General features: G+C 44.2%; 1 protein-coding gene and 1 non-coding gene across 4 annotated transcripts; both read left to right on the top strand.

The window, feature by feature from the left end:
* The first annotated feature begins 5712 nt into the window (after nucleotides 1–5712).
* On the top strand, nucleotides 5713–21512 carry LOC111965716 (N-alpha-acetyltransferase 15, NatA auxiliary subunit). Of its 3 annotated transcripts, none has more exons than XM_070444200.1 (21): nucleotides 5713–6153; nucleotides 12841–12925; nucleotides 13154–13258; nucleotides 13636–13793; nucleotides 13876–14010; nucleotides 14278–14431; nucleotides 14515–14634; nucleotides 14812–14907; nucleotides 15060–15166; nucleotides 15280–15352; nucleotides 15429–15598; nucleotides 15726–15878; nucleotides 15988–16116; nucleotides 16376–16589; nucleotides 16752–16945; nucleotides 17188–17296; nucleotides 17387–17485; nucleotides 18884–18987; nucleotides 19412–19451; nucleotides 19621–19718; nucleotides 20369–21512. In XM_070444200.1, the coding sequence occupies exons 1-21, from the start codon at nucleotides 6100–6102 to the stop codon at nucleotides 20576–20578; spliced, it is 2607 nt and encodes an 868-aa protein (XP_070300301.1). In that variant the 5' UTR covers nucleotides 5713–6099; the 3' UTR covers nucleotides 20579–21512. The 3 variants fall into 3 exon arrangements, with proteins under 3 accessions (XP_070300301.1, XP_023845726.1, XP_070300302.1); XM_070444201.1 differs by having other exon boundaries at nucleotides 5714–6153; nucleotides 12779–12925; XM_023989958.2 differs by lacking the exon at nucleotides 19412–19451 and having other exon boundaries at nucleotides 18884–19027.
* On the top strand, nucleotides 16981–17116 carry LOC111966048 (small nucleolar RNA SNORA18). Its single transcript, XR_002877600.1, has one exon. It is a non-coding gene; the product is annotated as a small nucleolar RNA SNORA18 (small nucleolar RNA).
* Nucleotides 21513–22506: the final 994 nt, after the last annotated feature.

The raw sequence follows: 22506 nt of genomic DNA, 5'->3' as shown, positions 1-22506 counted from the left end.
GATTCAATCTTAGTCCTGTATTGACGTTTTGCCTGTTTTTGTTTTGTCTGAGGGCATAGCGGGATTTCTTATAAGCGTCCGGATTAGTGTCCCGCTCCTTGAAAGCGGAAGCTCTAGCATTTAGCTCTGTGCGGATGTTGCCTGTAATCCATGACTTCTGGTTGGGATATGTACGTACGGTCACTGTGGGGACAAATTTGTTGTTGCACTTATTGATGAAGCCGGTGACTGAGGTGGTATACTCCTCAATGCCATTGGATGAATCCCGGAACATATTCCATTCTGTGCTAGCAAAACAGTCCTGTAGCGTAGCATCCACGTCACCTGACCACTTCCATATTAAGCAAGTCACTGGTACTTCCTGCTTTAGTTTTTGCTTGTAAACAGGAATCAGGAGGATATAATTATGGTCAGATTTGCCAAATGGAGGGCGAGGGAGAGCTTTGTATGCGTCTCTGTGTGTGGAGTAAAGGTGGTTTCGAGTTTTTTTCCCTCTGGTTGCACGTGACATGCTGATAGAAATCAGGTAAGCAGTCTTAGTGCCAGCATCGGTTTGTGGTGGTAAATAGACGGCTAAGAAAAATATAGATAAACTCTCTTGGTAGATAGTGTGGTCTACAGCTTATCATGAGGTACTGAACCTCAGGCAAGCAATACCTCAAGACTTCCTTAATATTAGACATTGCACACTAGCTGTTATTGACAAACAGATATACACCACCACCCTTTATCTTGCCGAACGTAGCTGTTCTGTCCTGCCAACGGAGCTCATCCGGTTTATTCTCCAGTGATTTTACGTTGGCCAATAGAACGGATGGTAGAGGTGGGTTACCTACCTGCCGACGAATTCTCCCAAGCAACATGTGCACCCCTACAGTTTACACAACTTTATCCACCGAAACTACACAATCCTCTATCCCATGCCCTCCTGCACTCTTCCCACATCTTGGAATCTTCGTCCTACACACTGCTGTGACATGACCATAAACGTTGCACCTGAAACAGCACAGTGGATTCGCCACAAACGCTCAAAGGATAAATGATATATCCTAACATGAGCATGTTGGGTAAAGACTCTGACTCAAAACTCAAAAGGACTGACAGTGACTCCTCTGTTTCACCACGCTCATCATCGCACCAAAACGCGGGCGTCACAAACACCAGGAATTTTCAACTTCAATTGCTCCACCTCCACACTTATCACTACCCCAGAAATCACTCCTTTCAATGGTGTCCTATTCCTAAGAGCAAAGCAAGAAACAGATTTTGACCCAAGTTGCGTCGCATGGAGCAACGGAAAACTTTGAGAGCCAGTGGACTTGAGTTTTGATGACAAGATATTTAGAATTATTTTAATTGGTCAAGGGGCCGTGAAATGTTCTTACAGATGTAAAGGGGAAACAGTTAATCTTATAATACTTGTGGAATATAAAAATACTTGATTGATATATTTTCTAGTTTCTTGAAATACTTTGCAAATGCAACTTATGTGTGAACTTAAATGGTCTATGCATTCCTTTCCCATTTTAGTAGACACTCTTATCCAGAGTAACTTAGTGATTGCATACATTTTCATACTGGTCTGGTCCCCCATGGGAATCGAAACCACAACCCTAGCATTGCAAGCACCATGCTCTACCAACTGAGCCACTTCATCACAAACCACTTGATGTCTCAATGTACTCAATTACTGTGTTGTGCATGTTTTTTCTTCTTCATGGTGATGGAAAGTCTACAGGTGCAAACCTAGATGACCAGCCTATGTACACTATTTATACAAAAGTATGTTGACACCCCTTCAAATTATACTGAACAAAAATATAAATGCAACATGRTGGTCCATGTTTCATGAGTTYAAATAAAAGATCCCAGAAATTTTCCATACGCACAAAAAGCTTATTTTTCTCAATTTTTGTGCACAAATTTGTTTACATCCCTGTTAGTGAGCATTTCTCCTTTGCCAATATAATACATCCACCTGACAAGTGTGTCATATCAAGAAGCTGATTAAACTGCATAATCATTGCACAGGTGCACCTTGCGCTGGGGACAGTAAAAGGCCATTCTAAAATGTGCAGTTTTGTCACATAACACAATGCCACAGATGTCTCAAGTTTTGTGGGAGCGTGCAATTGGCAAGCTGACTGCAGGAATGTCCACCAGAGCTGTTGTCAGAGAATTTAATGTTAATGTCTCTACCATAAGCTGCCTCCAACGTCGTTTTAGAGAATTTGGCAGTACGTCCAACCGGCCTCACAACCACAGACCCCATGTATGGCGTCATGTGGGTGAGCGGTTTGCTAATGTCAAAGTTGTAAGCAGAGTGCCCCATGGTGGCGGTGGGGTTATGGTATGGGCAGGCATAAGCTACGGACAACGAATACAATTGCATTTTATCGATGGCNTTTCCATACGCACAAAAAGCTTATTTTTCTCAATTTTTGTGCACAAATTTGTTTACATCCCTGTTAGTGAGCATTTCTCCTTTGCCAATATAATATATCCACCTGACAAGTGTGTCATATCAAGAAGCTGATTAAACTGTATAATCATTACACAGGTGCACCTTGCACTGGGGACAGTAAAAGGCCATTCTAAAATGTGCAGTTTTGTCACATAACACAATGCCACAGATGTCTCAAGTTTTGTGGGAGCGTGAAATTGGCAAGCTGACTGCAGGAATGTCCACCAGAGCTGTTGTCAGAGAATTTAATGTTAATGTCTCTACCATAAGCTGCCTCCAAAGTTGTTTTAGAGAATTTGGCAGTACGTCCAACTGGCCTCACAACCACAGACCACATGTATGGCGTCATGTGGGTGAGCGGTTTGCTAATGTCAAAGTTGTAAGCAGAGTGCCCCATGGTGGCGGTGGGGTTAAGGTATGGGCAGGCATAAGCTACGGACAACGAATACAATTGCATTTTATCGATGGCAATTTGAATGCAAAGAGATACCATGATGAGATCCTGAGGCCCATTATCGTGCCATTTCTCCGCTACCATCACCTCATGTTTCAGCATGATAATGCACGACCCCATGTCGCAAGGATCTGTACACAATTCCTGGAAGCTGAAAATGTCTCAGTTCTTCCATGGCCTGTATACACACCAGACATGTCACCCATTGAGCATGTTTGGGATGCTCTGGATCGACGTGTACGACAGTGTTCCAGGTCCTGCCAATATCCAGCAACTTCGCACAGCTATTGAAGAGGAGTGGGACAACATTCCACAGAACAACTCTATGAGAAGGAGATGTGTCGTGTTGCATGAGGCATGAGATACTGACTGGTTTTCTGATCCACAACCCTACCATTTATTTTAAGMTATCTGTGACCAACAGATGCATTTCTTCCCAGTCATAGATTAGGACCTAATTTATTTATTTTAATTGACTGATTTCCTTACATGAAATGTAACTCATGAAAATCTTTGAAATTATTGCATGTTGCYTTTATTTTTGTTCAGTGTAGTGGATTCGGCTATTTCAGCCACACCTGTTGCTGACAGACGTATAGAATCGAGCACACAGCCATGCAATCTCRATAGACAAACATTGGCAGTAGAATGGCCTTACTGATGAGCTCAGTGACTTTCAACGTGACACCGTCATAGGATGCCACCTTCCCAAGAAGTCAGTCAGTCAAATTTCTGCACTGCTAGAGCTGCCCCGGTGAACTGTAAATGCTGTTATTGTGAAATGGAAAGGTCTAGGAACAACAACGGCTCAGCCTCAAAGTGGTAGGCCACACAAGCTCACAGAATGGGACTGCTGAAGCGTGTAAAAATCGTCTGTCCTCAGTTGCAACACACTCACGAGTTCCAAAATGCCTCTGGAAGCAATGTCCGTACAAGAACTGTTCGTTGGGAGCCTCATAAAATTGGTTTCCATGCGCGTGCGTCCTCAAATTGATTTTGTCCCCCCCACACCAAACACGATCACGACACGCAGGTTGATATATCAAAACAAACTCTGCACCAATTATATTCATTTGGGGACAGGTCGAAAAGCATTAAACATTTATGGCAATTTAGCTAGCTAGCTTGCATTTTCTAGCTAATTTGTCCTGGGATATAAACATTGAGTTGTTATTTTACCTGAAATGCACAAGGTCCTCTACTCCGACAATTAATCCACACATAAAACGGTCAACCAAATCGTTTCTAGTCATCTGTCCTCCTTCCAGGCTTTTTCTTCTTTGGACTTTATATGGTAATTGGCAACTAACTTTCATAAAAAGGTGTATTACCACAACCGACCTCAGTTCATCTTTCAATCCCTCACGTAGGTATAACCAATGAGGAAATGGCACGTGGGTATATGCTTCTAAAAGCCAATGAGGAGATGGGAGAGGATCACGTTCTGCGTCACAAATAGAAGCAACTTCTATTTTAGCGCCTGACAACGCAGACGCTCGTTGGCYTGTGCGAGCAGTTTAGGTGCAATGATTGAATAACATGTATGTGTACATTTATTTTGCGACGCGTCTGGTTTAGGCACCGTGTAAGATCACCATGCGCAATGCCAAGTGTCGGCTGAAGTGCTGTAAAGCTCACCGCCATTGGACTCTGGAGCAGTGGAAGGACCTTTCCTGTTTCAGCATGCCAATGTCCCTGTCCACAAAGCGAGGTCAATACAGGAATGGTTTGTRGAGATCGGTGTGGAAGAACTTGACTAGCCTGCACAGTGCACTGACCTCAACCCCATCGAACACCTTTGGGATGAATTGGAATGGCGACTGCGAGCCAGGCCTAATCGCCCAACATCAGTGCCTGACCTCACTAATTCTCTTGTGGTTGAGTAGAAGCAAGTCCCCGCAGCAATGTTCCAACATCTAGTGGAAAGCCTTCCCATAAGATTGMAGGCTGTTATAGCAGCAAAGGGGGGACCAACTCCATATTAATGCCCATGATTTTGAAATGAGATGTCGACGAGCAGGTGTCCATATACTTTTGGTTATGTTGTGTACAATACAGCCATGTACATTTTATATGAAGGGGTTTGTAAGGATGGTAAATGAATACTGCACAAAAAGTGGTTGTTTTCCATGTTATTTGATCAAGAAAAATATAAAATGTTATGTTTTGTGGATGCTTTTTGCTCATAACTTTGCACCTGTTTAAGGACAGGGTTTTGTTCTTTCTGGATTTCATTAGAATAACAATCCCAGAGAAAGGGACAGGGCAACAACTCTTACAATTCCAACTATTGAATCCGGCAAGATACTGTTCTTAATTATACAACTACCCTGTTAGACAAAGCAGAGATGCTGATTGTTGTTGTTGTTTCCCACAATACATACATATCAGTCTACTAATACTAGTAAAGGCCTAATGCACTACTTTTGTTTAGTATATATATTTTCTATTCAGATTTTTCAGGGGGTGCTGCACCCTCACCACCCCTACCTCCCGCGGCTATGCTAGCGAAATCGTCAGTTTAATAAAATAAAAACAGCATTATTTCAATCTTCTAGATTTACCTTTAATCATTTCGGGATGATTATGAGTACAACTATGTATTCCATCCCTGTATTGAGGTACGTTTCCCCAGCCATATATCGCGCTGGGCTCTGGCTGACCACCTTTCCCGGCATAGCACCGTTCCGACTCTGGATAGATGAATTAAGGAGAGTCGGTTTCCTTTGGCTAAGTGCAATATACCTCTCATTGACTGACTACAGTATATATGAAGGTACCATTCCAGAATCCAAGGCTGGAGTTAAGAAAAGGGCTGAAAGTGCAATGCAGCCTTATCAGTAAAGAATCAATTTTACATCACGTCTATTGCCGAAGCGATGCACTATACTTTATAACACGTCCCCCTTCTGTAACTGTCTTTGATTGATTGGTTACATTTGCAACTTTTCATTTCGATCATTTTGCACAGCATGCACGCAGACGCGGAGAACAGCTTGACCCGGGGGAGAAGGTATTCGGCCATTTTGGTCTAAAGGGGGCCTTGGCTGTCACCACGTGAGGAAGAAGAGCCCGAAATAGAGCAAGACAACTCCGGGAACTTTGCCTCAAAAAGACCGAGAGGGGAGAGAGGAAACGTCGATTCATGCTTGAAGRTACAGAAGAGTAGCCAGTTTACAGAATGCCCTCAATTACTCTACCGCCGAAGGAGAATGCTCTCTTCAAGAGAATATTGGTAACGTTAAGTGCTTAGCTGTCGCTAGCTAAATCCATTTCAAGTAACTATAACGTTAAAGGTTTGATTCGAGTAGCGTTGCTTGTAATAAAACAGCATGCAATCATGTCGTCTTGTTAGCTGACATCTGCTGTTCCTTCCATCGCCTGCTCAACGAACGTTAACTTTAGCTAACTCGTGGGCTAACATGTTTCGAGGCACTCGAAATGGCCTGCCAGGTTGTCATTAGCCTGCTAGTTAGCAGTTTGTTTGCAACCGGTAACGTTAGGTAACATGCAACATGGCTTATAGCTAGGTAACTTTGGTTTATGTGTAGTCCCAGTTTGTTATAGGGTGATAGTTTAATAAAATAAATGCATGTCTCAAACACGGATGGCATATGCTTAGCTAGCTTGRTAGCTACGGCTAGATAAGTTAGCTAGCTATGCGAACTAGCTATCTGCAAACTCATTCTACGTCCAAAAGCACAGGTGTTTCGTCATTACTCAGCATTTTAGCAACACGATTATCTGTAACCATGTACGCGTTACATTTCACATGCACAACGTATTTGCATGATGTCACCAATTATATTACTGCAAACTTGGGTGTGTTAGCTAATGCAATCATTTGCCACTGATTGTACAACTACGAGTTAGCTAGCTAACAAAACCTTGTTAGCTAGCCAGCCAACTAGCTGTCACTCACGCTTTGCTGAACCACAGATCAGATGGGGACTAATTATACAGTTTGCGTCCTATGATGCCAACGAACTGCACAKATTTAGTCGACTTTCTCTGCTGAATATTGAGTACCATTCACACGTTTGTCCTATTTCTGGGCATGGTGTTGAACAATTGTTGTAGTTATTATTATCCAGTTAGGTGGTGTAATTAGTTCGCCATCACTTAGGGCCTGCAAATTCAAATAACCCACTCCTACAGTGTGAACTACAACCTGTTGGTTACAAACATCATCTTGTTTTCATACGACTTATATAATATTTATTTCAGAAAAGTATGTGGACACCTACATGTCGAACATCTCATTCCAAAATCATGGGCATTAATATGGAGTTGCTCCCCCTTTGCTGTGACAACAGCCTCCACTCTTCTGGGAAGGCTTTCCACTAGATGTTGGAACATTGCTGCAAGGACTTGCTTCCATTCAAGAGCATTGGTGAGGTCGGGCACTGATCTTGGGCGATTTTAAGRCTGGCTTGCAGTTGGCGTGCCAATTCATCCCAAAAGTGTGAGATGGGGTTGAGGTCAGGGTTCTGTGCAGGCCAGTCAAGTTCTTCCACACCGATCTCGACAAACCATTTKTTTATGGACCTCGCTTTGTGTATGGGGGCATTGTCATGCTGAAACAGGAAAGGGCCTTCCCCAAACTGTTGCCACAAAGTAGGAAGCACAGAATCATCTAGAATGTCATTGTATGCCTCCCGTGTGGCACAGAGGTCTAAGGCACTGAATCGCAGTGTTTGAGGCATCACTACAGACCCGGGTTCGATCCCACAACCAGCCGTGACCGGGAGTCCCATAGGGCGGCGCACAATTGGCCTAGCGTCGTCCGGTTAGGTGGTTTGGGCCTTTGCGTGGCTTATTGCGCTCTAGCGACTCCTTGTTCCAGGCCAGGTCCCTGCAGGCTGACCTCTGTTGTCAGTTGAACAGTGTTTCCGCCGACACATTGGTGCAGCTGTCATCCGGGTTAAGCATGCGGGTGTTAAGAAGCTCTGTTTGGCGGGTCAGGTTTCGGAGGACGCATGACTCGACCTTTGCCTCTCCCGAGCCAGTTGGGGAGTTGCAGTGATGAGATGATTGTTATTGGATCACAATTGGATATCACCAAATTTAGGGAGGAAAAAAGGGGTAAAATAATCTAATTGTATGCTGTAGCATTAAGATTTTCCTTTCCTGGACTAAGGGGCCTAGCCCAAACCATGAAAAGCAACCCCAGACCATTATTCCTCCTCCACCAAACTTTACAGTTGTCACTATGCATTCGGGCAGGTAGCGTTCTCCTGGCATCTGCCAAACCCAGATTTGTCTGTCAGACTGCCAGATGGGAAAGTGTGATTCTTCACTCTAGAGAATGCGTTTTCACTTCTCTAGAATCCAATGATGGCAAGCTTTACACCACTCCAGGCACACTTGGCATTGTGCATGGTGATTTTAGGCTTGTCTGCGGCTGCTTGGCCATGGAAACCCATTTCATGAAGCTCCCGACGACCAGTTCTTGTGCTGACGTTGCTTCCAGAGGCAGTTTGGAACTTGGTAGTGAGTGTTGTAACCGAGGACAGACAATTTTTTACGCACTTAAGCACTCAGCGGTCCCGTTCGACGCTGAGCTGTTGTTGCTCCTAGATGTTTCCACTTCACAATAACAGCACTTACAGTTGACCAGGGCAGAAATTTGACTAACTGACTGGTTGGAAAAGTGGCATCCTATGACGGTGCCATGTTGAAAGTCACTGAGCTTTTCAGTAAGACCATTCTACTGCCATTGTTRGTCTGTGGAGATTGCATGGRTGTGTGCGCAATTTTTGGTTGAAATGGAGGGGTGTCCACTAGAGGTCGACCGATTATGATTTTTCAATACCAATTATACCAATACCAATTATTGGAGGACGCAAAAAAGCCGATACCGATCAATCGGCCGATTTTTAAATATATATATATATATATATATATATATATATATATAAAAAGTATTTATTTGTAATGACAATTACAACAATACTGAATGAACACTTATTTTAACTTAATATAATACATCAATAAAATCAATTTAGCCTCAAATAAATAATGAAACATGTTCAATTTGGTTTAAATAATGCAAAAACAAAGTAAAAGTGCAATATGTGCCATGTAAGAAAGCTAACGTTTAAGTTCCTTGCTCAGAACATATGAAAGCTGGTGGTTCCTTTTAACATGAGTCTTCAATATTCCCAGGTAAGAAGTTTTAGTTTGTAGTTATTATAGGACTATTTCTCTCCTATACGATTTGTATTTCATATACCTTTGACTATTGGATGTTCTTATGGGCGGCCCAAACTGTTGCATATACCCTGACTCTGCGTGCAATGAACGCAAGAGAAGTGACACAATTTCACCTGGTTAATATTGCCTGCTAACCTGGATTTCTTTTAGCTAAATGTGCAGGTTTAAAAATATATACTTCTGTGTATTGATTTTAAGAAAGACATTGATGTTTATGGTTAGGTACAGTCATGGAACGATTGTGCTTTTTTCGCAAATGCGCTTTTGTTAAATCATCCCCCGTTTGGCGAAGTTGGCTGTCTTTGTTAGGAAGAAATAGTCTTCACACAGTTTGCAACGAGCCAGGCGGCCCAAACTGCTGCATATACCCTGACTCTGTTGCAAGAGAAGTGACACAATTTACCTAGTTAAAAGAATTTCATTTTAGTAGGCAATATTAACTAAATATGCAGGTTTAAAAAATATATACTTGTGTATTGATTTTAAGAAAGGCATTGATGTTTATGGTTAGGTTCACGTTGGAGCAATGACAGTCCTGTTTCGCGAATGCGRAACGCATCGATTATATTCAACGTAGGACACGCTAGATAAACTAGTAATATCATCAACCATGTGTAGTTAACTAGTGATTATGATTGATTGATTGTTTTTTATAAGATAAGTTTAATGCTAGCTAGCAACTTACCTTGGCTTCTTACTGCATTTGCGTAACAGGCAGGCTCCTCGTGGAGTGCAATGTAAGGCAGGTGGTTAGAGCGTTGGACTAGTTAACTGTAAGGTTGCAAGATTGAATCCCCGAGCTGACAAGGTAAAAATCTGTCGTTCTGCCCCTGAACAAGGCAGTTAACCCACCGTTCCTAGGCCGTCATTGAAAATAAGAATMTGTTCTTAACTGACTTGCCTAGTTAAATAAAGGTGTAAAAAAACTCATAACAATAAAAAAAGAAAAACGTCCAAATCGGTGTCCAAAAATACCGATTTCCAATTGTTATGAAAACTTGAAATCGGCCCTAATTAATCGTCCATTCCGATTAATCGGTCGACCTCTAGGCCTGTCTCTTATACACATCTAGATGTGTATAAGAGACAGGTTCTTAACTGACTTGCCTAGTTAAATAAAGGTGTAAAAAAACTCAAACAAACAACAACAAAAAACTTCCAAATCGGTGTCCAAAAATACCGATTTCCAATTGTTATGAAAACTTGAAATCGGCCCTAATTAATCGTCCATTCCGATTAATCGGTCGACCTCTAGTGTCCACATACTACCGTGTGTGTATAGACCTACTGAAGATATTTCTTCAGGGTTTGCTCTGTAACAAAAAAAGACCACTCTGCTGCAAAGCAAACGTGTCTTTACCATATGATCTTTGCTAGACGATTAAACTCGACCCGCGATATATGATGGAGTTGAGCGGCGACTAGTGTGGGCGGACTCGATCTTGAATTTCACATAAAATCAAGTTTTTGTCAAAAAACAACTGGTTTCAGCACTCCAAGAATAGCCCGCAATTACAAACTACATTGTTCTGTGTAATTGCGGCCTATTCTTGGGGTGCTGAAATTAGTCTTTAAAAAATAAATAAATTACAAAACACAATTTTATGTGAACTCGGCGTTCGAGTCCGCCCACATTAGTCGCCGCTCAACTCCATCATAAATCGCCAACTCCATCATAAATCGCTGGTTGAGTTAAATCGTCTAGCAAAGATCATATGGTAAAGAGACGTTTGATTTGCATTAGTGGTCTTTTTTTAACAGAGCAAACACTGATTAAATATCTCCAGTAGATCTATATATACACATAAGTATGTGGACACCCCTTCAAATTTGTGGATTTGGCTATTTCAGCCAAAAATCGAGTCGGTGTTAGTCCGTCCACACTAGTCGCCTCTACTCCATTGTAAATAGTTACGTTTAGTCGGCTAGATCCTTGCATAATTTTACTCTGCATATGGGAATAGCCACTGCTGTTTGAGGAAGCGCGTACGGTGATGGTGGGCGGGACTAGTTTCCCTGTTAAATGCTCACCACAAGTGTAATGTTTTGCGTAGATGTGAATTCTGTTGTCACTCTTTCTGTGTAACATTATAAAAACTTTTGTTTTAGTTGCTGTGTTGAGCACTCCCCAGTTCTATCGGAGCCACTGCCCTCTCCCTATGCCAGTGGGGATTCCCGGGCATTAGCTTTGTGTGGGGAGCTGGCAGGCTGGTTACGGGGGTGATAGGCCACTGCTGACCCAGGCAGATAGGAATCTTTGACCGATTCTCTAATCACTGCATATCAACACCCATCTGACCATACATTCCCACAAAGAAGGCTAGCTGATTCCCCCCCCCGACTCAATCAAGTCTTACTGTATTGGGGTTGTGACGTGCTACTGTGCTTGCTTGCTTGCTGGATATTATCACCAGACAACCTACCTGCAAGTGTTCATGCACAACCCTATATAGACAGTCAACTAGGACTGGGCGATATGGCCAAAATATCATATCTTATATGGTATTTTTCAAAATTGACAGTTTTTTGTTTTTGATTAATAAAAGTTCTAAATTTGCTTTTTGAGTAGTGTGTGAACCTAGGGTGGCGACACATATATTATAAATGATTTCAATGGGTCTTTCTCCATTCTGATTTGTTTTATACTATTCAATTTCAACCTAAAATAATTTCCTGCATTTCCATAAATTTCTGCATTTCCTGCACTCTTAAGATTATTTTCACACTGCCACGATATGGGCAAAAATACTAGGCCTTATTTTTAATCAAATGTTGCGATTTAGATCAAAACACTTGGGTGAACTTTTGGGATCATGGCAATAGAATGTTTATGATAATTTTATAGTTAGTATATAAATAATAGTGGGCACTTACAATAGTGTTTGACATGACAACGAATGAAAAATGCCATGGACGAATTATTGTGACAGGGTAGGAACCAAAGTGATCAGTGTTTCCTCGGTGACCCTGATCTTTGCCTACATTAAATCTTTATTCATATAGGCAACATATTCATGCTTTGTTTATTCCCCTTTGATTTAGAAGATACTGTTGCACAAACAACATGCTGATTTTAAGCCTCCACCAGTACTGCTATCTGGCTGTATTAGCTAGCTACGTTTGCTCTGACTCAGTACTTTTATTAAGCCTGTTCGCTAGCCAGCTAACTAGCGATTAGCTTTAGTGGCTAACACGATTTAGCTTAACTTGCTAAGAAAATACAAACTAGCTGTTTGCAGATGTAAGAAACACAAACTAATATTGTAATTATAGAATGCTTGTGGATTTATTTTAAGGTCAGTGGAAACAACAGCGTTGTCATCAACATTGTTGCATGTGCTGCATTGACCCTGCAAACTGAACGAAAGTGTCTTGTGGTCAAGCAACAACAAATGTGRTCCTTGAGTGACAGTGGGTGGGACTATGTCTGTGGGGAGAGAGAGAGAGAGTTGACTCGGGTAGTGGAGTAAACTGTAAAAATGGACATTACACACGGCGTATCACATTTAACAAACCAAACATTCAAATACCGTTATAGACCGGTCTGTGCATAAATATCGGATATCGTAAAATACGGTATACTGTCAACCCCTCTAGAATATTTGCGTACATTTTTGTAACCATATATTTGGGGGGTTCCTCAGATCAGAACTCTAAGAACAAGCTTTACAAAAACCTTGATGACAACACCTCTCCCCTGTTGCAGAGATGCTACGAGCACAAGCAGTACAGAAATGGACTCAAGTTCTGCAAACAGATCCTCTCCAACCCAAAGTTCACAGAGCATGGAGGTGAGGCCCGCTTCAACAGCTGCTACTCTCACTTGTCTTTTCAGTAGTCGGAAAGAACAAAATGACTCAACAACCGTCTGGTCCAGGTTTGATATCCGAACTGGGTGACCATGGACATTTTTCATATCCTTTACTCAGTTTAGAACATGAGTGATGGTAAATCCTCTTCTGGTGTAGTGTTTAGGCTGTGACTAACACTAATTCCTCTTTCAATCATCTGTCCCTCAGAGACACTGGCGATGAAAGGCCTGACCCTGAACTGTTTGGGGAAGAAGGAGGATGCGTATGAGCTGGTGAGACGAGGCCTGCGCAACGACCTCAAGAGCCATGTCTGTATCCTTCTATACTAGGGCTAATGAGGTGAGGTTTTGCATGAAGTTCCTACTCAGAGGTGTGAGGACATTCACCAAAGGCTCATAATAAGCCCAAACTTTCTACTCCATCCCACAAGCCCTTACTGCGCCATGTCTACCCCACGTAATCCAGACAGGGAATGGGAGAGAGCTAGATTAGCTCTGATTGTTACTGTTAAGGCTAATAGTCTAGGCCTGGTTGCATTAATACAGGGTCCACTGTTTTGATTTGTCACCATGAGTATTACGTTCTCTCTGTTCCCATGCCCTTTCAGTCCTCCAAATGTTTTTTTTTGCGYGGGATTTTTTTTCTTTGGGGGTATGTCTGTTTTGCCTCCTTAACCCTTCCTCTCCCAGGCTGGCATGTGTACGGTCTGCTGCAGCGGTCGGATAAGAAGTACGACGAGGCCATCAAGTGCTATCGCAACGCTCTGAAGTGGGACAAAGACAACCTGCAGATCCTCAGGGACCTTTCACTGCTCCAAATCCAGATGAGAGACCTGGAGGGCTACAGGGTGAGGACCGGGAGAGAGTCTGTCTCCTCTCAAGTATTATCTCTTACTTCGTGTATAATTTTGTGTCTCGCTCTCTTTGCAGGAGACCCGCTATCAGCTCCTGCAGCTGCGTCCAGCGCAGAGGGCCTCATGGATCGGCTACGCCGTGGCCTACCACCTGTTGGAAGACTTTGAGATGGCCGCCAAGATCGTCGAAGAATTCCGCAAAACACAACAGGTGAGCTGGGCCTGACCTCTCTCTGACCTCTGTTTTTGAGTCTAAGAAGTCTCATTGATTACTCTGTGGTGTTCCTGTATCACCTGTCTGTCAATTATACTGATTGGTCACCCTGCCTGGATCAGTACACCTGATTAACTTGTCTGTCAGTAATTTATTTGTTGGTTATGTATTAGTGAWTCTCATTCGTCCCCCTGCCTGTATCAGCAAATGTGATTGGTCACTCTGCCTGTTTCAGTAAATGTGATTGGTGGTGCTGTGTTTCAGACATCGCCGGACAAAGTGGACTACGAGTACAGTGAGCTGCTGCTGTACCAGAACCAGGTGCTCAGGGAGGCGGGGCTGTTCAAGGAAGCACTGGAGCACCTCACAACCTACGAGAAACAGATCTGTGACAAGCTTGCTGTGGAGGAGACCAGAGGTGTGTGTGTTGAGTATTTGCATCTGGGGGGGAAGAGATGTGTAGATCTAACATGATTCATGTGATTCTGTCCATCCCTGCAGGAGAGCTGCTGCTGCAGCTAGATCGCTCGGAGGAGGCCACAGAAGTCTACCGACAACTCCAGGAAAGGAACCCTGAGAACTGGGCCTACTACCAGGGTCTGGAGAAAGCACTGAAACCAGGTAACCTTTGAACCCCCACTGCTACCCACCCCATTCCCACTGGACCCTCTCACCAGTCCCCTCTGTAGCATGAGTCACCTCATTACATTGACGAATGTGTTTGGTAGATTTTGTGACCAGAATTGAATCTGTGTATGAATGCCATGCTCTGACTGTTGGCTTGTTCTGTGTCCCCAGCTAGCATAGAGGAGAGGCAGAAGCTCTATGAGGAGGCATGGGTGAAGTATCCCAAAGGACTGGTTCCCCGGAGGCTGCCTCTCACCTTCCTCACAGGTACATAAGCCTGCCATTATCATTACTGTGTAATTATCCCTGGAATGAGGACCTTTCAAGACGACGGTGGGTAGACACAAGCATGTTGAAACGTGTGGTGTGTGGAACGCTAGAGAATGGGGTGTCTGAGCTCTATTCACTTTTCTTTTCAGGGGAGAAGTTCCGTGAATGTCTGGACTGCTATCTGAGGACCAACTTCAGTAAAGGCTGTCCGCCTGTCTTCACCACTCTGAAGTCCCTGTATCACGACAAGGAAAAGGTGAGGGAGAACCACTGCCATTCCATTGGCCCCAGCAAGTCACTGAAATAACATGCCTGCCCTGGGCTGAGAAGTCTGGGTAATCCTGCGTATCCTTGTTCCCATCCATGTAGGTGTCAATCGTTGAAGAATTAGTGGTTGGATACGAGACGTGTTTGAAAAGCTGTCGAATGTTCAATCAAAATGGTGAGTGCCATCAGATTTTCATGTGTTATGAAATCTAATCGGAGTAGTATTAGAATGTCATTATGTCTATGTGTAGATGGTGGTAAGGAGGAGCCCCCCACCACTCTACTGTGGGTCCAGTACTTCCTGGCYCAGCACTTTGACCACGTGGGCCAGCAGACGCTAGCCCTGGACTACATCAACACAGCCATCGAGAGCACACCCACGCTCATAGAACTGTTCCTCATCAAGGCCAAGATATACAAGGTAACACACACTTTCTAGAGCTGCCATCATGGTGGACATTTGGTGTGGCTCAATGTGATTTATAGCGCTCTTCTCTGCTAAGGTATCTCTGTTGATTTTTACTATTACTCCATCTTTGTGTCTCTAGCATGCAGGTAACATAAAGGAAGCAGCCAGGTGGATGGACGAGGCCCAGGCTCTGGACACTGCTGACCGCTTCATCAACTCAAAATGTGCCAAGTACATGTTGAAGGCCGGCCTGGTCAAAGAGGCTGAGGAGATGTGCTCAAAGTTCACACGGGTCAGTCAGTGTGTGTTAAGCTGTCTGTGTAGACTCCACATGATGCTTGTTGCCTTAAAACCCTTTGTGTGTCTGTCTCTGTGTGTGTGGTGCTATCTGTCTGTTTCAGGAGGGTGCGTCGGCGGTAGAGAATCTCAATGAGATGCAGTGCATGTGGTACCAGACAGAATGTGCTCTGGCCTACAAGTCCATGAACAAGTTTGGAGACGCTCTCAAGAAGTGCCATGAGATCGAGAGGGTACGTTTTCTAACCTGGGGGGGAAGCAGGCACTTATTATAATTTTTTTTTATGGTYAAGGTAAGTAAGTTAGATTTCCTCCCCCTTAAAATGTGCTGAAATGAGAAGTCAGAAATGAAAAAGAGCAATGTGGTCTCTGTTTTTAGAGATCATCATGCAGATTCACTGAGGGTTAAACCTGTATAGATGGCTCAGTGATAGTGCAGGTCTGCTCTGTTTGGATTTCATCATAAACCATCTCTGTTCTGTGTCCCATCAGCATTTTGTGGAGATCACGGACGACCAGTTTGACTTCCACACGTACTGCATGAGGAAGATGACGCTGCGATCCTACGTGGACCTGCTCAAGCTGGAGGACGTGCTGCGCATGCARCCCTTCTACTACAAAGCTGCCCGCACCGCCATCCAGATCTACCTCGGCCTGCACGACAACCCCCTCACCGACGACAACAAGGAACACCAGGCCGACGCCGGTACGTGTMTGTGTGAGCGCCAGTCTGTGCGAGAGAGAGGGAGTCTGTCTGCGAGACCCCAAACCGCCGCTTGTTWGATTATCACTAATTTGATGTTTCCTACAATTTCTTTTTTTTTGGTTTGGTGTAGTCGTGATCTATGAGTGAACCTGTGTCCCACAGAGAACCTGAATGACAAAGAGCTGAAGAAGCTGAGGAACAAACAGAGACGAGCCCAGAAGAAAGCCCAACTAGAGGAGGAGAAGAAGAACGCCGAGAAGGAGAAACAGCTGAAGAACCAGAAGAAGAAGAAAGAGGACGACGACGAGGAGATCGGAGGACCCAAGGAGGAGCTCATACCAGACAAACTAGCCAAGGTGCGTGTGTGTAGCCTGTAGAAGATGAAGGAATGACTGAGGCCTATCCCGGCAGACTCCTCACAGTGAGCCCTAGTCGTTGGAAATGTCTCAAAGAACAAACCTGTGGTTTAACGCTTTACCCGCATGGCTACTACCATTAGCCTTGTGGGATATCACTGCAGAACATGGTGATATTACACCAATTAGGAGACTGAGTGGTGTTTTTGGAATAAGACCCATTTGTTTTCTTCCCCCTGTAGGTGGAGAACCCACTCGAGGAGGCAGTGAAGTTTTTAACACCCCTGAAAAACCTGGTGAAGAACAAGATTGAGACCCACCTCTTGGCCTTCGAGATCTACTTTAGGAAAGGTAAAGGAACAAGACGCTGATTGACATTCTGACACACAAAGTATCCGGTACCTTTTGTCAGTGAAAACAAAGTCTCTTTTCCTCTCGTAGAGAAGTACCTGCTGATGTTGCAGTCAGTGAAGAGAGCGTTCTCCATGGAGCCCTCCCACCCTTGGCTGCACCAGTGTCTAGTGCGCTTCTTCAAAGGAGGTACAGTAGAGTAGGGCTTCTGCCACCTGTCACATGGCCAGGCTGAGTGGCCTTGTCATTACCCACAACTCCATCTGTCTCTGAACCCTTTTGTTGAATTGTTACTGGAACAGTTGTCTGTGTTCTGCTACAAAGATCTCTACCACGTTCTGATTCTATGCTGTAATGCAGTGGTCACCAACCGGTCGGTCGCGAGGCATTCCTAGTGGATTACAAAACATTTTTGTAGAAAAGCCAACGATAACGGCTTGCGCTCTTGATGTATTTTTTTTTTTACTCCTTGTTCACCCGAGGTACATTAATTTCCAATGGAACGCTGCGTTTGCCTTGCAGCGTTGCTAGAAGAGCAAGTTGCAGTGCGTTCTGGGTGGTGCATACGTTGGATTTATTGAACGTATGCCTCAGACTGTATGTGTACACGGCTTGACAGAAATGGTAGCAGAAGGTGAATGTTGAACTTTTGTTGCACACATCCAAATGATGCCGCGTAGCAATTTGCGCAACAACGCTGTCGGTGTGATCGAGGCATTTATTTGTGTTGCGCTGTTGGAGGTAGGTGCACTTGATTCAGGAGCCCTGCGCACCAGGTAAGCAAAGGGTTCCCATTTGGAACCATTTCATTTTTCTGAAAAGACGAACTCCTCAACTACCTGGGGTCCGACTGGGGAAGGTCCGACTGGGGAAATATAGTTTTGAACGGTTATCCAACTCGGAAACTGGCATCTTTCTAGACCTCAGACCTGAAGACTATTGACGTCATAATTTGACATTGTTTTTTCCCCCAAGTTCCCTGTTGTCTTGAAAGCACCATGCACCTCAGATGCAGGTACCATCAGTACATTAAAATCAAATTTKAATTTATGCTCAGCTGTGCCTCGCAAGTGCTAAACTAACTGATCTCCCGAGTGGCGCAGCGGTCTAAGGCACTGCATCTCAGTGCTTGAGGCGTCACTACAGACACCCTGGTTAGATTCCAGGCTGTATCACAATTGGCTGTGATTGGGAGTCCCATAGGGTGGRGCACAATTGGCCCYGTGTCTTCCGGGTTTGGCCAGTGTAGGCCGTCATTCTAAATAASAATTTGTTCTTAACTGACTTGCCTAGTTAAATAAAGGTTAAATTAATCTATTTTCTAATCAAAGCTTGTTATGAAATATAATCTGGTCTGAGAACAACAATAGACCAGGCATATAGCCAATATGCTGTGATAATGTATTAGGCCTACTGTACAAACCTCATTGTTAAAGTTTTTTTTTTATTAGGTTAATGTTTTAAAAAATATAAGTTGTTTTAAAGATTTTTTTATTTTTTATTCTGAGCATTAGATCTCAGCTTGCTTTTTGAATGCGAAAGTGATCTTGACTCCGATTGGTGACCACTAATGGGTGTGTTCCTCAGTGTCAGACAGTAAGGACCTACCAGAGGCTGTGCGGACTGTTTTGAAGCAGGAGATATCGCGGCTGTTTGGGGAGAGCAACCCACAGAGCTTCAACAAGAACTACCTGAGCCAACACTTCCAACCTATACCACACCGTGTGGCTGGTACGTACACACACTACCTGAGCCAACACTATACCACACTGTGTGGCTGGTACGTACACACACTACCTGAGCCAACACTATACCACATGTTGTGGCTGGTACGTACACACACTACCTGAGCCAACACTCCAACTCTATACCACACCGTGTGGCTGGTCCGTACACACACTACCTGAGCCAACACTATACCACATTGTGTGGCTGGTACGTACACACACTACCTGAGCCAACACTCCACACTATACCACACCGTGTGGCTGGTACGTACACACACTACCTGAGCCAACACTCCCAACTCTATACCACACCGTGTGGCTGGTACGTACACCACATACCTGAGCCAACACTATACCACATTGTGTGGCTGGTACGTACACACACTACCTGAGCCAACACTCCAACTCTATACCACATCGTGTGGCTGTACGTACACACACTACCTGAGCCAACCACTATACCACATTGTGTGGCTGGTACGTACACACACTACCTGAGCCAACACTCCCAGCCAAGCCCACATGAGACTGTACCATTACCACTCAGACACACAGTGTGAACTTGTGACTGATCAGCAACATGTTGTCCCCCTGCAGCTGCAAAGATGATGTTCTATCTGGACCCGTCCTCGGACAAGATGGCCTCTGAGCTGGCTACAGCGCTGGATGAGTCCCTCAATGAAAGAAGCATCACGGTGAGCGCTTACTCACTGAGCTTTTATTTTAACAAGTACCTTTTGGCATGGTAGTCCCATAGATGCGGTAAAGAGGTCAATGGAACGTAGACCGGGGGGGATAGGGCSCRGGATTGGTGCACATTCAACAAATCTGATCTAACATAGTGGATATTCGTCAAATCTGTCATGACTGACAGACCCACAATGTGGTTACTGAAGTATAATTTGGCTGTTTTRGCTGCATAACATTTATAAGTTGTCACMTTTTAGGTTTACAAGAAGTGACTGCTAAATGCTAGCTCCCGTTCGTATAAACTGGTTGAATAGCTAGCATACAGAAATCAGTGGCSGTAGTCAGTTGTTGTTTTTAACTGTAATGCAGTTTATTGGTTACGATGACATGAACATGTATTGCGGTTGACATCCYTACAAGCATTTTACTCCGATTTTTACGTCAACATAGGCAAATTTTGCTGGGGAGCAATGAAGATTTGGGATCTTTACACCAAACGTTTCCATGGCATTTTCCATTGTTTTGGTTGAGTTCCATTGACRTCTTTACCACATCTATGCCCAAAAKAGTATTCGGAAAAACAAAGGCAAGGAACAATTGTGAATGTGGTGTGACCCAAGTCTAAGCAGACACCCTATCTTGTCTTTCCTGTCAGATCTGCACAGAGGTGCTGGAGGCGCTGCGTGATGGAAATCTGGGCGACGGGCAGCAAAAGGCAGCGGAGGTGTACCGGGCCGCATGTAACAAGCTGTACCCCCACACCCTGGCCTTCATGCCCCCTGGTTACGAGGACAACGCCTCCACCATCAACGCCAACGGAGACCTGTCAGCCGGAGAACACGACGACATGGCAAATGACATGTGAGAGAAGAGCGAGAGAGTAGAGGAGCACACACGCTGCCAGTCGGCAGTCTGACAACACCCCAGCTACGGTTGTTTGTTCGTGAATGCCCCCTGCAGTGCACTGACCTGGACTGAGAGCCGCAGAGGGAAGAGGAGGAAAAAAACAAATGCCTATTTTACTTTTTTTTTTAAACCCTGTTGACAACTCTATTCTTTAACTGAAACAAATTAAACAGTATGAGAAGAGTGGAAAGTGMTTAGGGTGGCTGCCGTTAAGTCAGGTTTTTACTCCTGTGTTTTCACGCCTGTATTTCTCCTGTATGTGCATCTGCTTCTCACGTTTTTAACGGTAATTTATATATTAAAAATGACAAAGAATAAAAAAGTTTGCAAAAGTTGAAATATCAATTGTAGTGGTGGTGATGGAGGATTGTGGTTGTACTTGTGGGCTGGCGTGTGCCAATAAAGAAAGGCGGAACTTTTAAAAGGAGACATCACTTATTTCCTGGGGGAGGCGTAGGAGCGATGAACTCAGTTACTGAGCTCAAGCAGTCCTCTGCTTGGCCACAAGGGGGCGCAGTGGTAGTTCCCGGCGTGGCCTCCAGGAGGGTACAGGACACAGTTGATCTGAATGCAGGGACAGAACTCAAAGCTCACCTGGACTGCTGTATGACTGACGTGCAGATTTATCGGTTTTTATTTTCCGCTCAGTATTTTCCTTTCTAGTTGTACCRATGTGAAAGTCCCGTAAAACCATTTCATGATAAAACAAATGTTTGTTTGGGGATTTTATTTCTGTTGGTCATATGTTGAAAAAAGGCTTAATCCAAGTTATCCCCTTTATTTGGGGGGGAGCCTTTTTCCCAATCATACTGAATTCTGCACATAGACCACGCCAATCTAACACCAAGGAGTTCTCAATAAAACTAAAGTTAAATAAAAAATATATTTCCTGATTGTTTTTCCTGCAGAAGTTTGTATTTTATTGTAGGATTCAGGATCAGCATTCCAATTGCCAAGAAAGACAAAATAATTTGAGTGATCTTCAAGAGGAACACTTATATGCATGTAGGTGTACGAACTATGAGGGGTGTATTTTAATTGAACCTTTGTTTTTCTCAGACAAGTCCMTTAAGAACAATTCTTATCTACAATGACTGCCTACAAACCCTGCTGGAGGATGATGGGAGGGTGGTGACCTGGGGTCTGGTGACAGCTGACCCAGGAGGTCATGGGGGAGCTGAGGGGTGTAAATACCATGCTAGGTTGGACGGGGTCTTCGAAGTTTCGGCCTGGGCACGTCCCCTACTGCCCCACCCTCCTGCCTTTTGGCTTGTGAGGTGAGGATGGTGTCCAGGTTGAGGTCTGTGGTGAGGAACTCTGGGAAACCTCTCTTCCCGACCACCTTTAGGAACATGGCTGCAGCCGTCAACAACCACTGTCCTGCCCTAGAGGAGGAGGGGGAATAGTGGAGAGAATGGCAGAAGAAATTTCTAGGATGGTGGAACGTTAAAGGAGTTCGAAGTTATTTTGGAAACCTCAAGCGRTTGTCCTACTCCTCCTACCTGACAGTGTGTGACACCCCTCAGCTTCCCCATGACCTCCTGGGTCAGCTTTGTCACCAGATCCCAGGTCACCACCCTCCAATCATCCTCCAGCTGTGTTTGATGGCAGATCCACTGCCACACCTGGACACAAAACACTACACAGACATCTTMGATGAAATGGACCATGGACTCTGCAATGGCAGAATCCTCCACCTGTCCCCTGTAGAATAAGTGACCTCTGCCTAGGGGAGAGCCATGGAACATTACATCAACATTACTCAATCACATACCTTGAATTCTCACCAGTGAGCCAAGCATCTATGAACAGGATTTCTACAGCGATATACTTCAAGCCGGTCAGGGTTACTCCACCCAGAAGAATGTTTTGAGCAGTACAGTACGT

The sequence above is a fragment of the Salvelinus sp. IW2-2015 genome, linkage group LG6.2 (assembly GCF_002910315.2).
Source record: "Salvelinus sp. IW2-2015 linkage group LG6.2, ASM291031v2, whole genome shotgun sequence".
Lineage (NCBI taxonomy): Eukaryota > Metazoa > Chordata > Actinopteri > Salmoniformes > Salmonidae > Salvelinus > Salvelinus sp. IW2-2015.
This window is presented reverse-complemented; position numbering and strand designations above follow the sequence as displayed.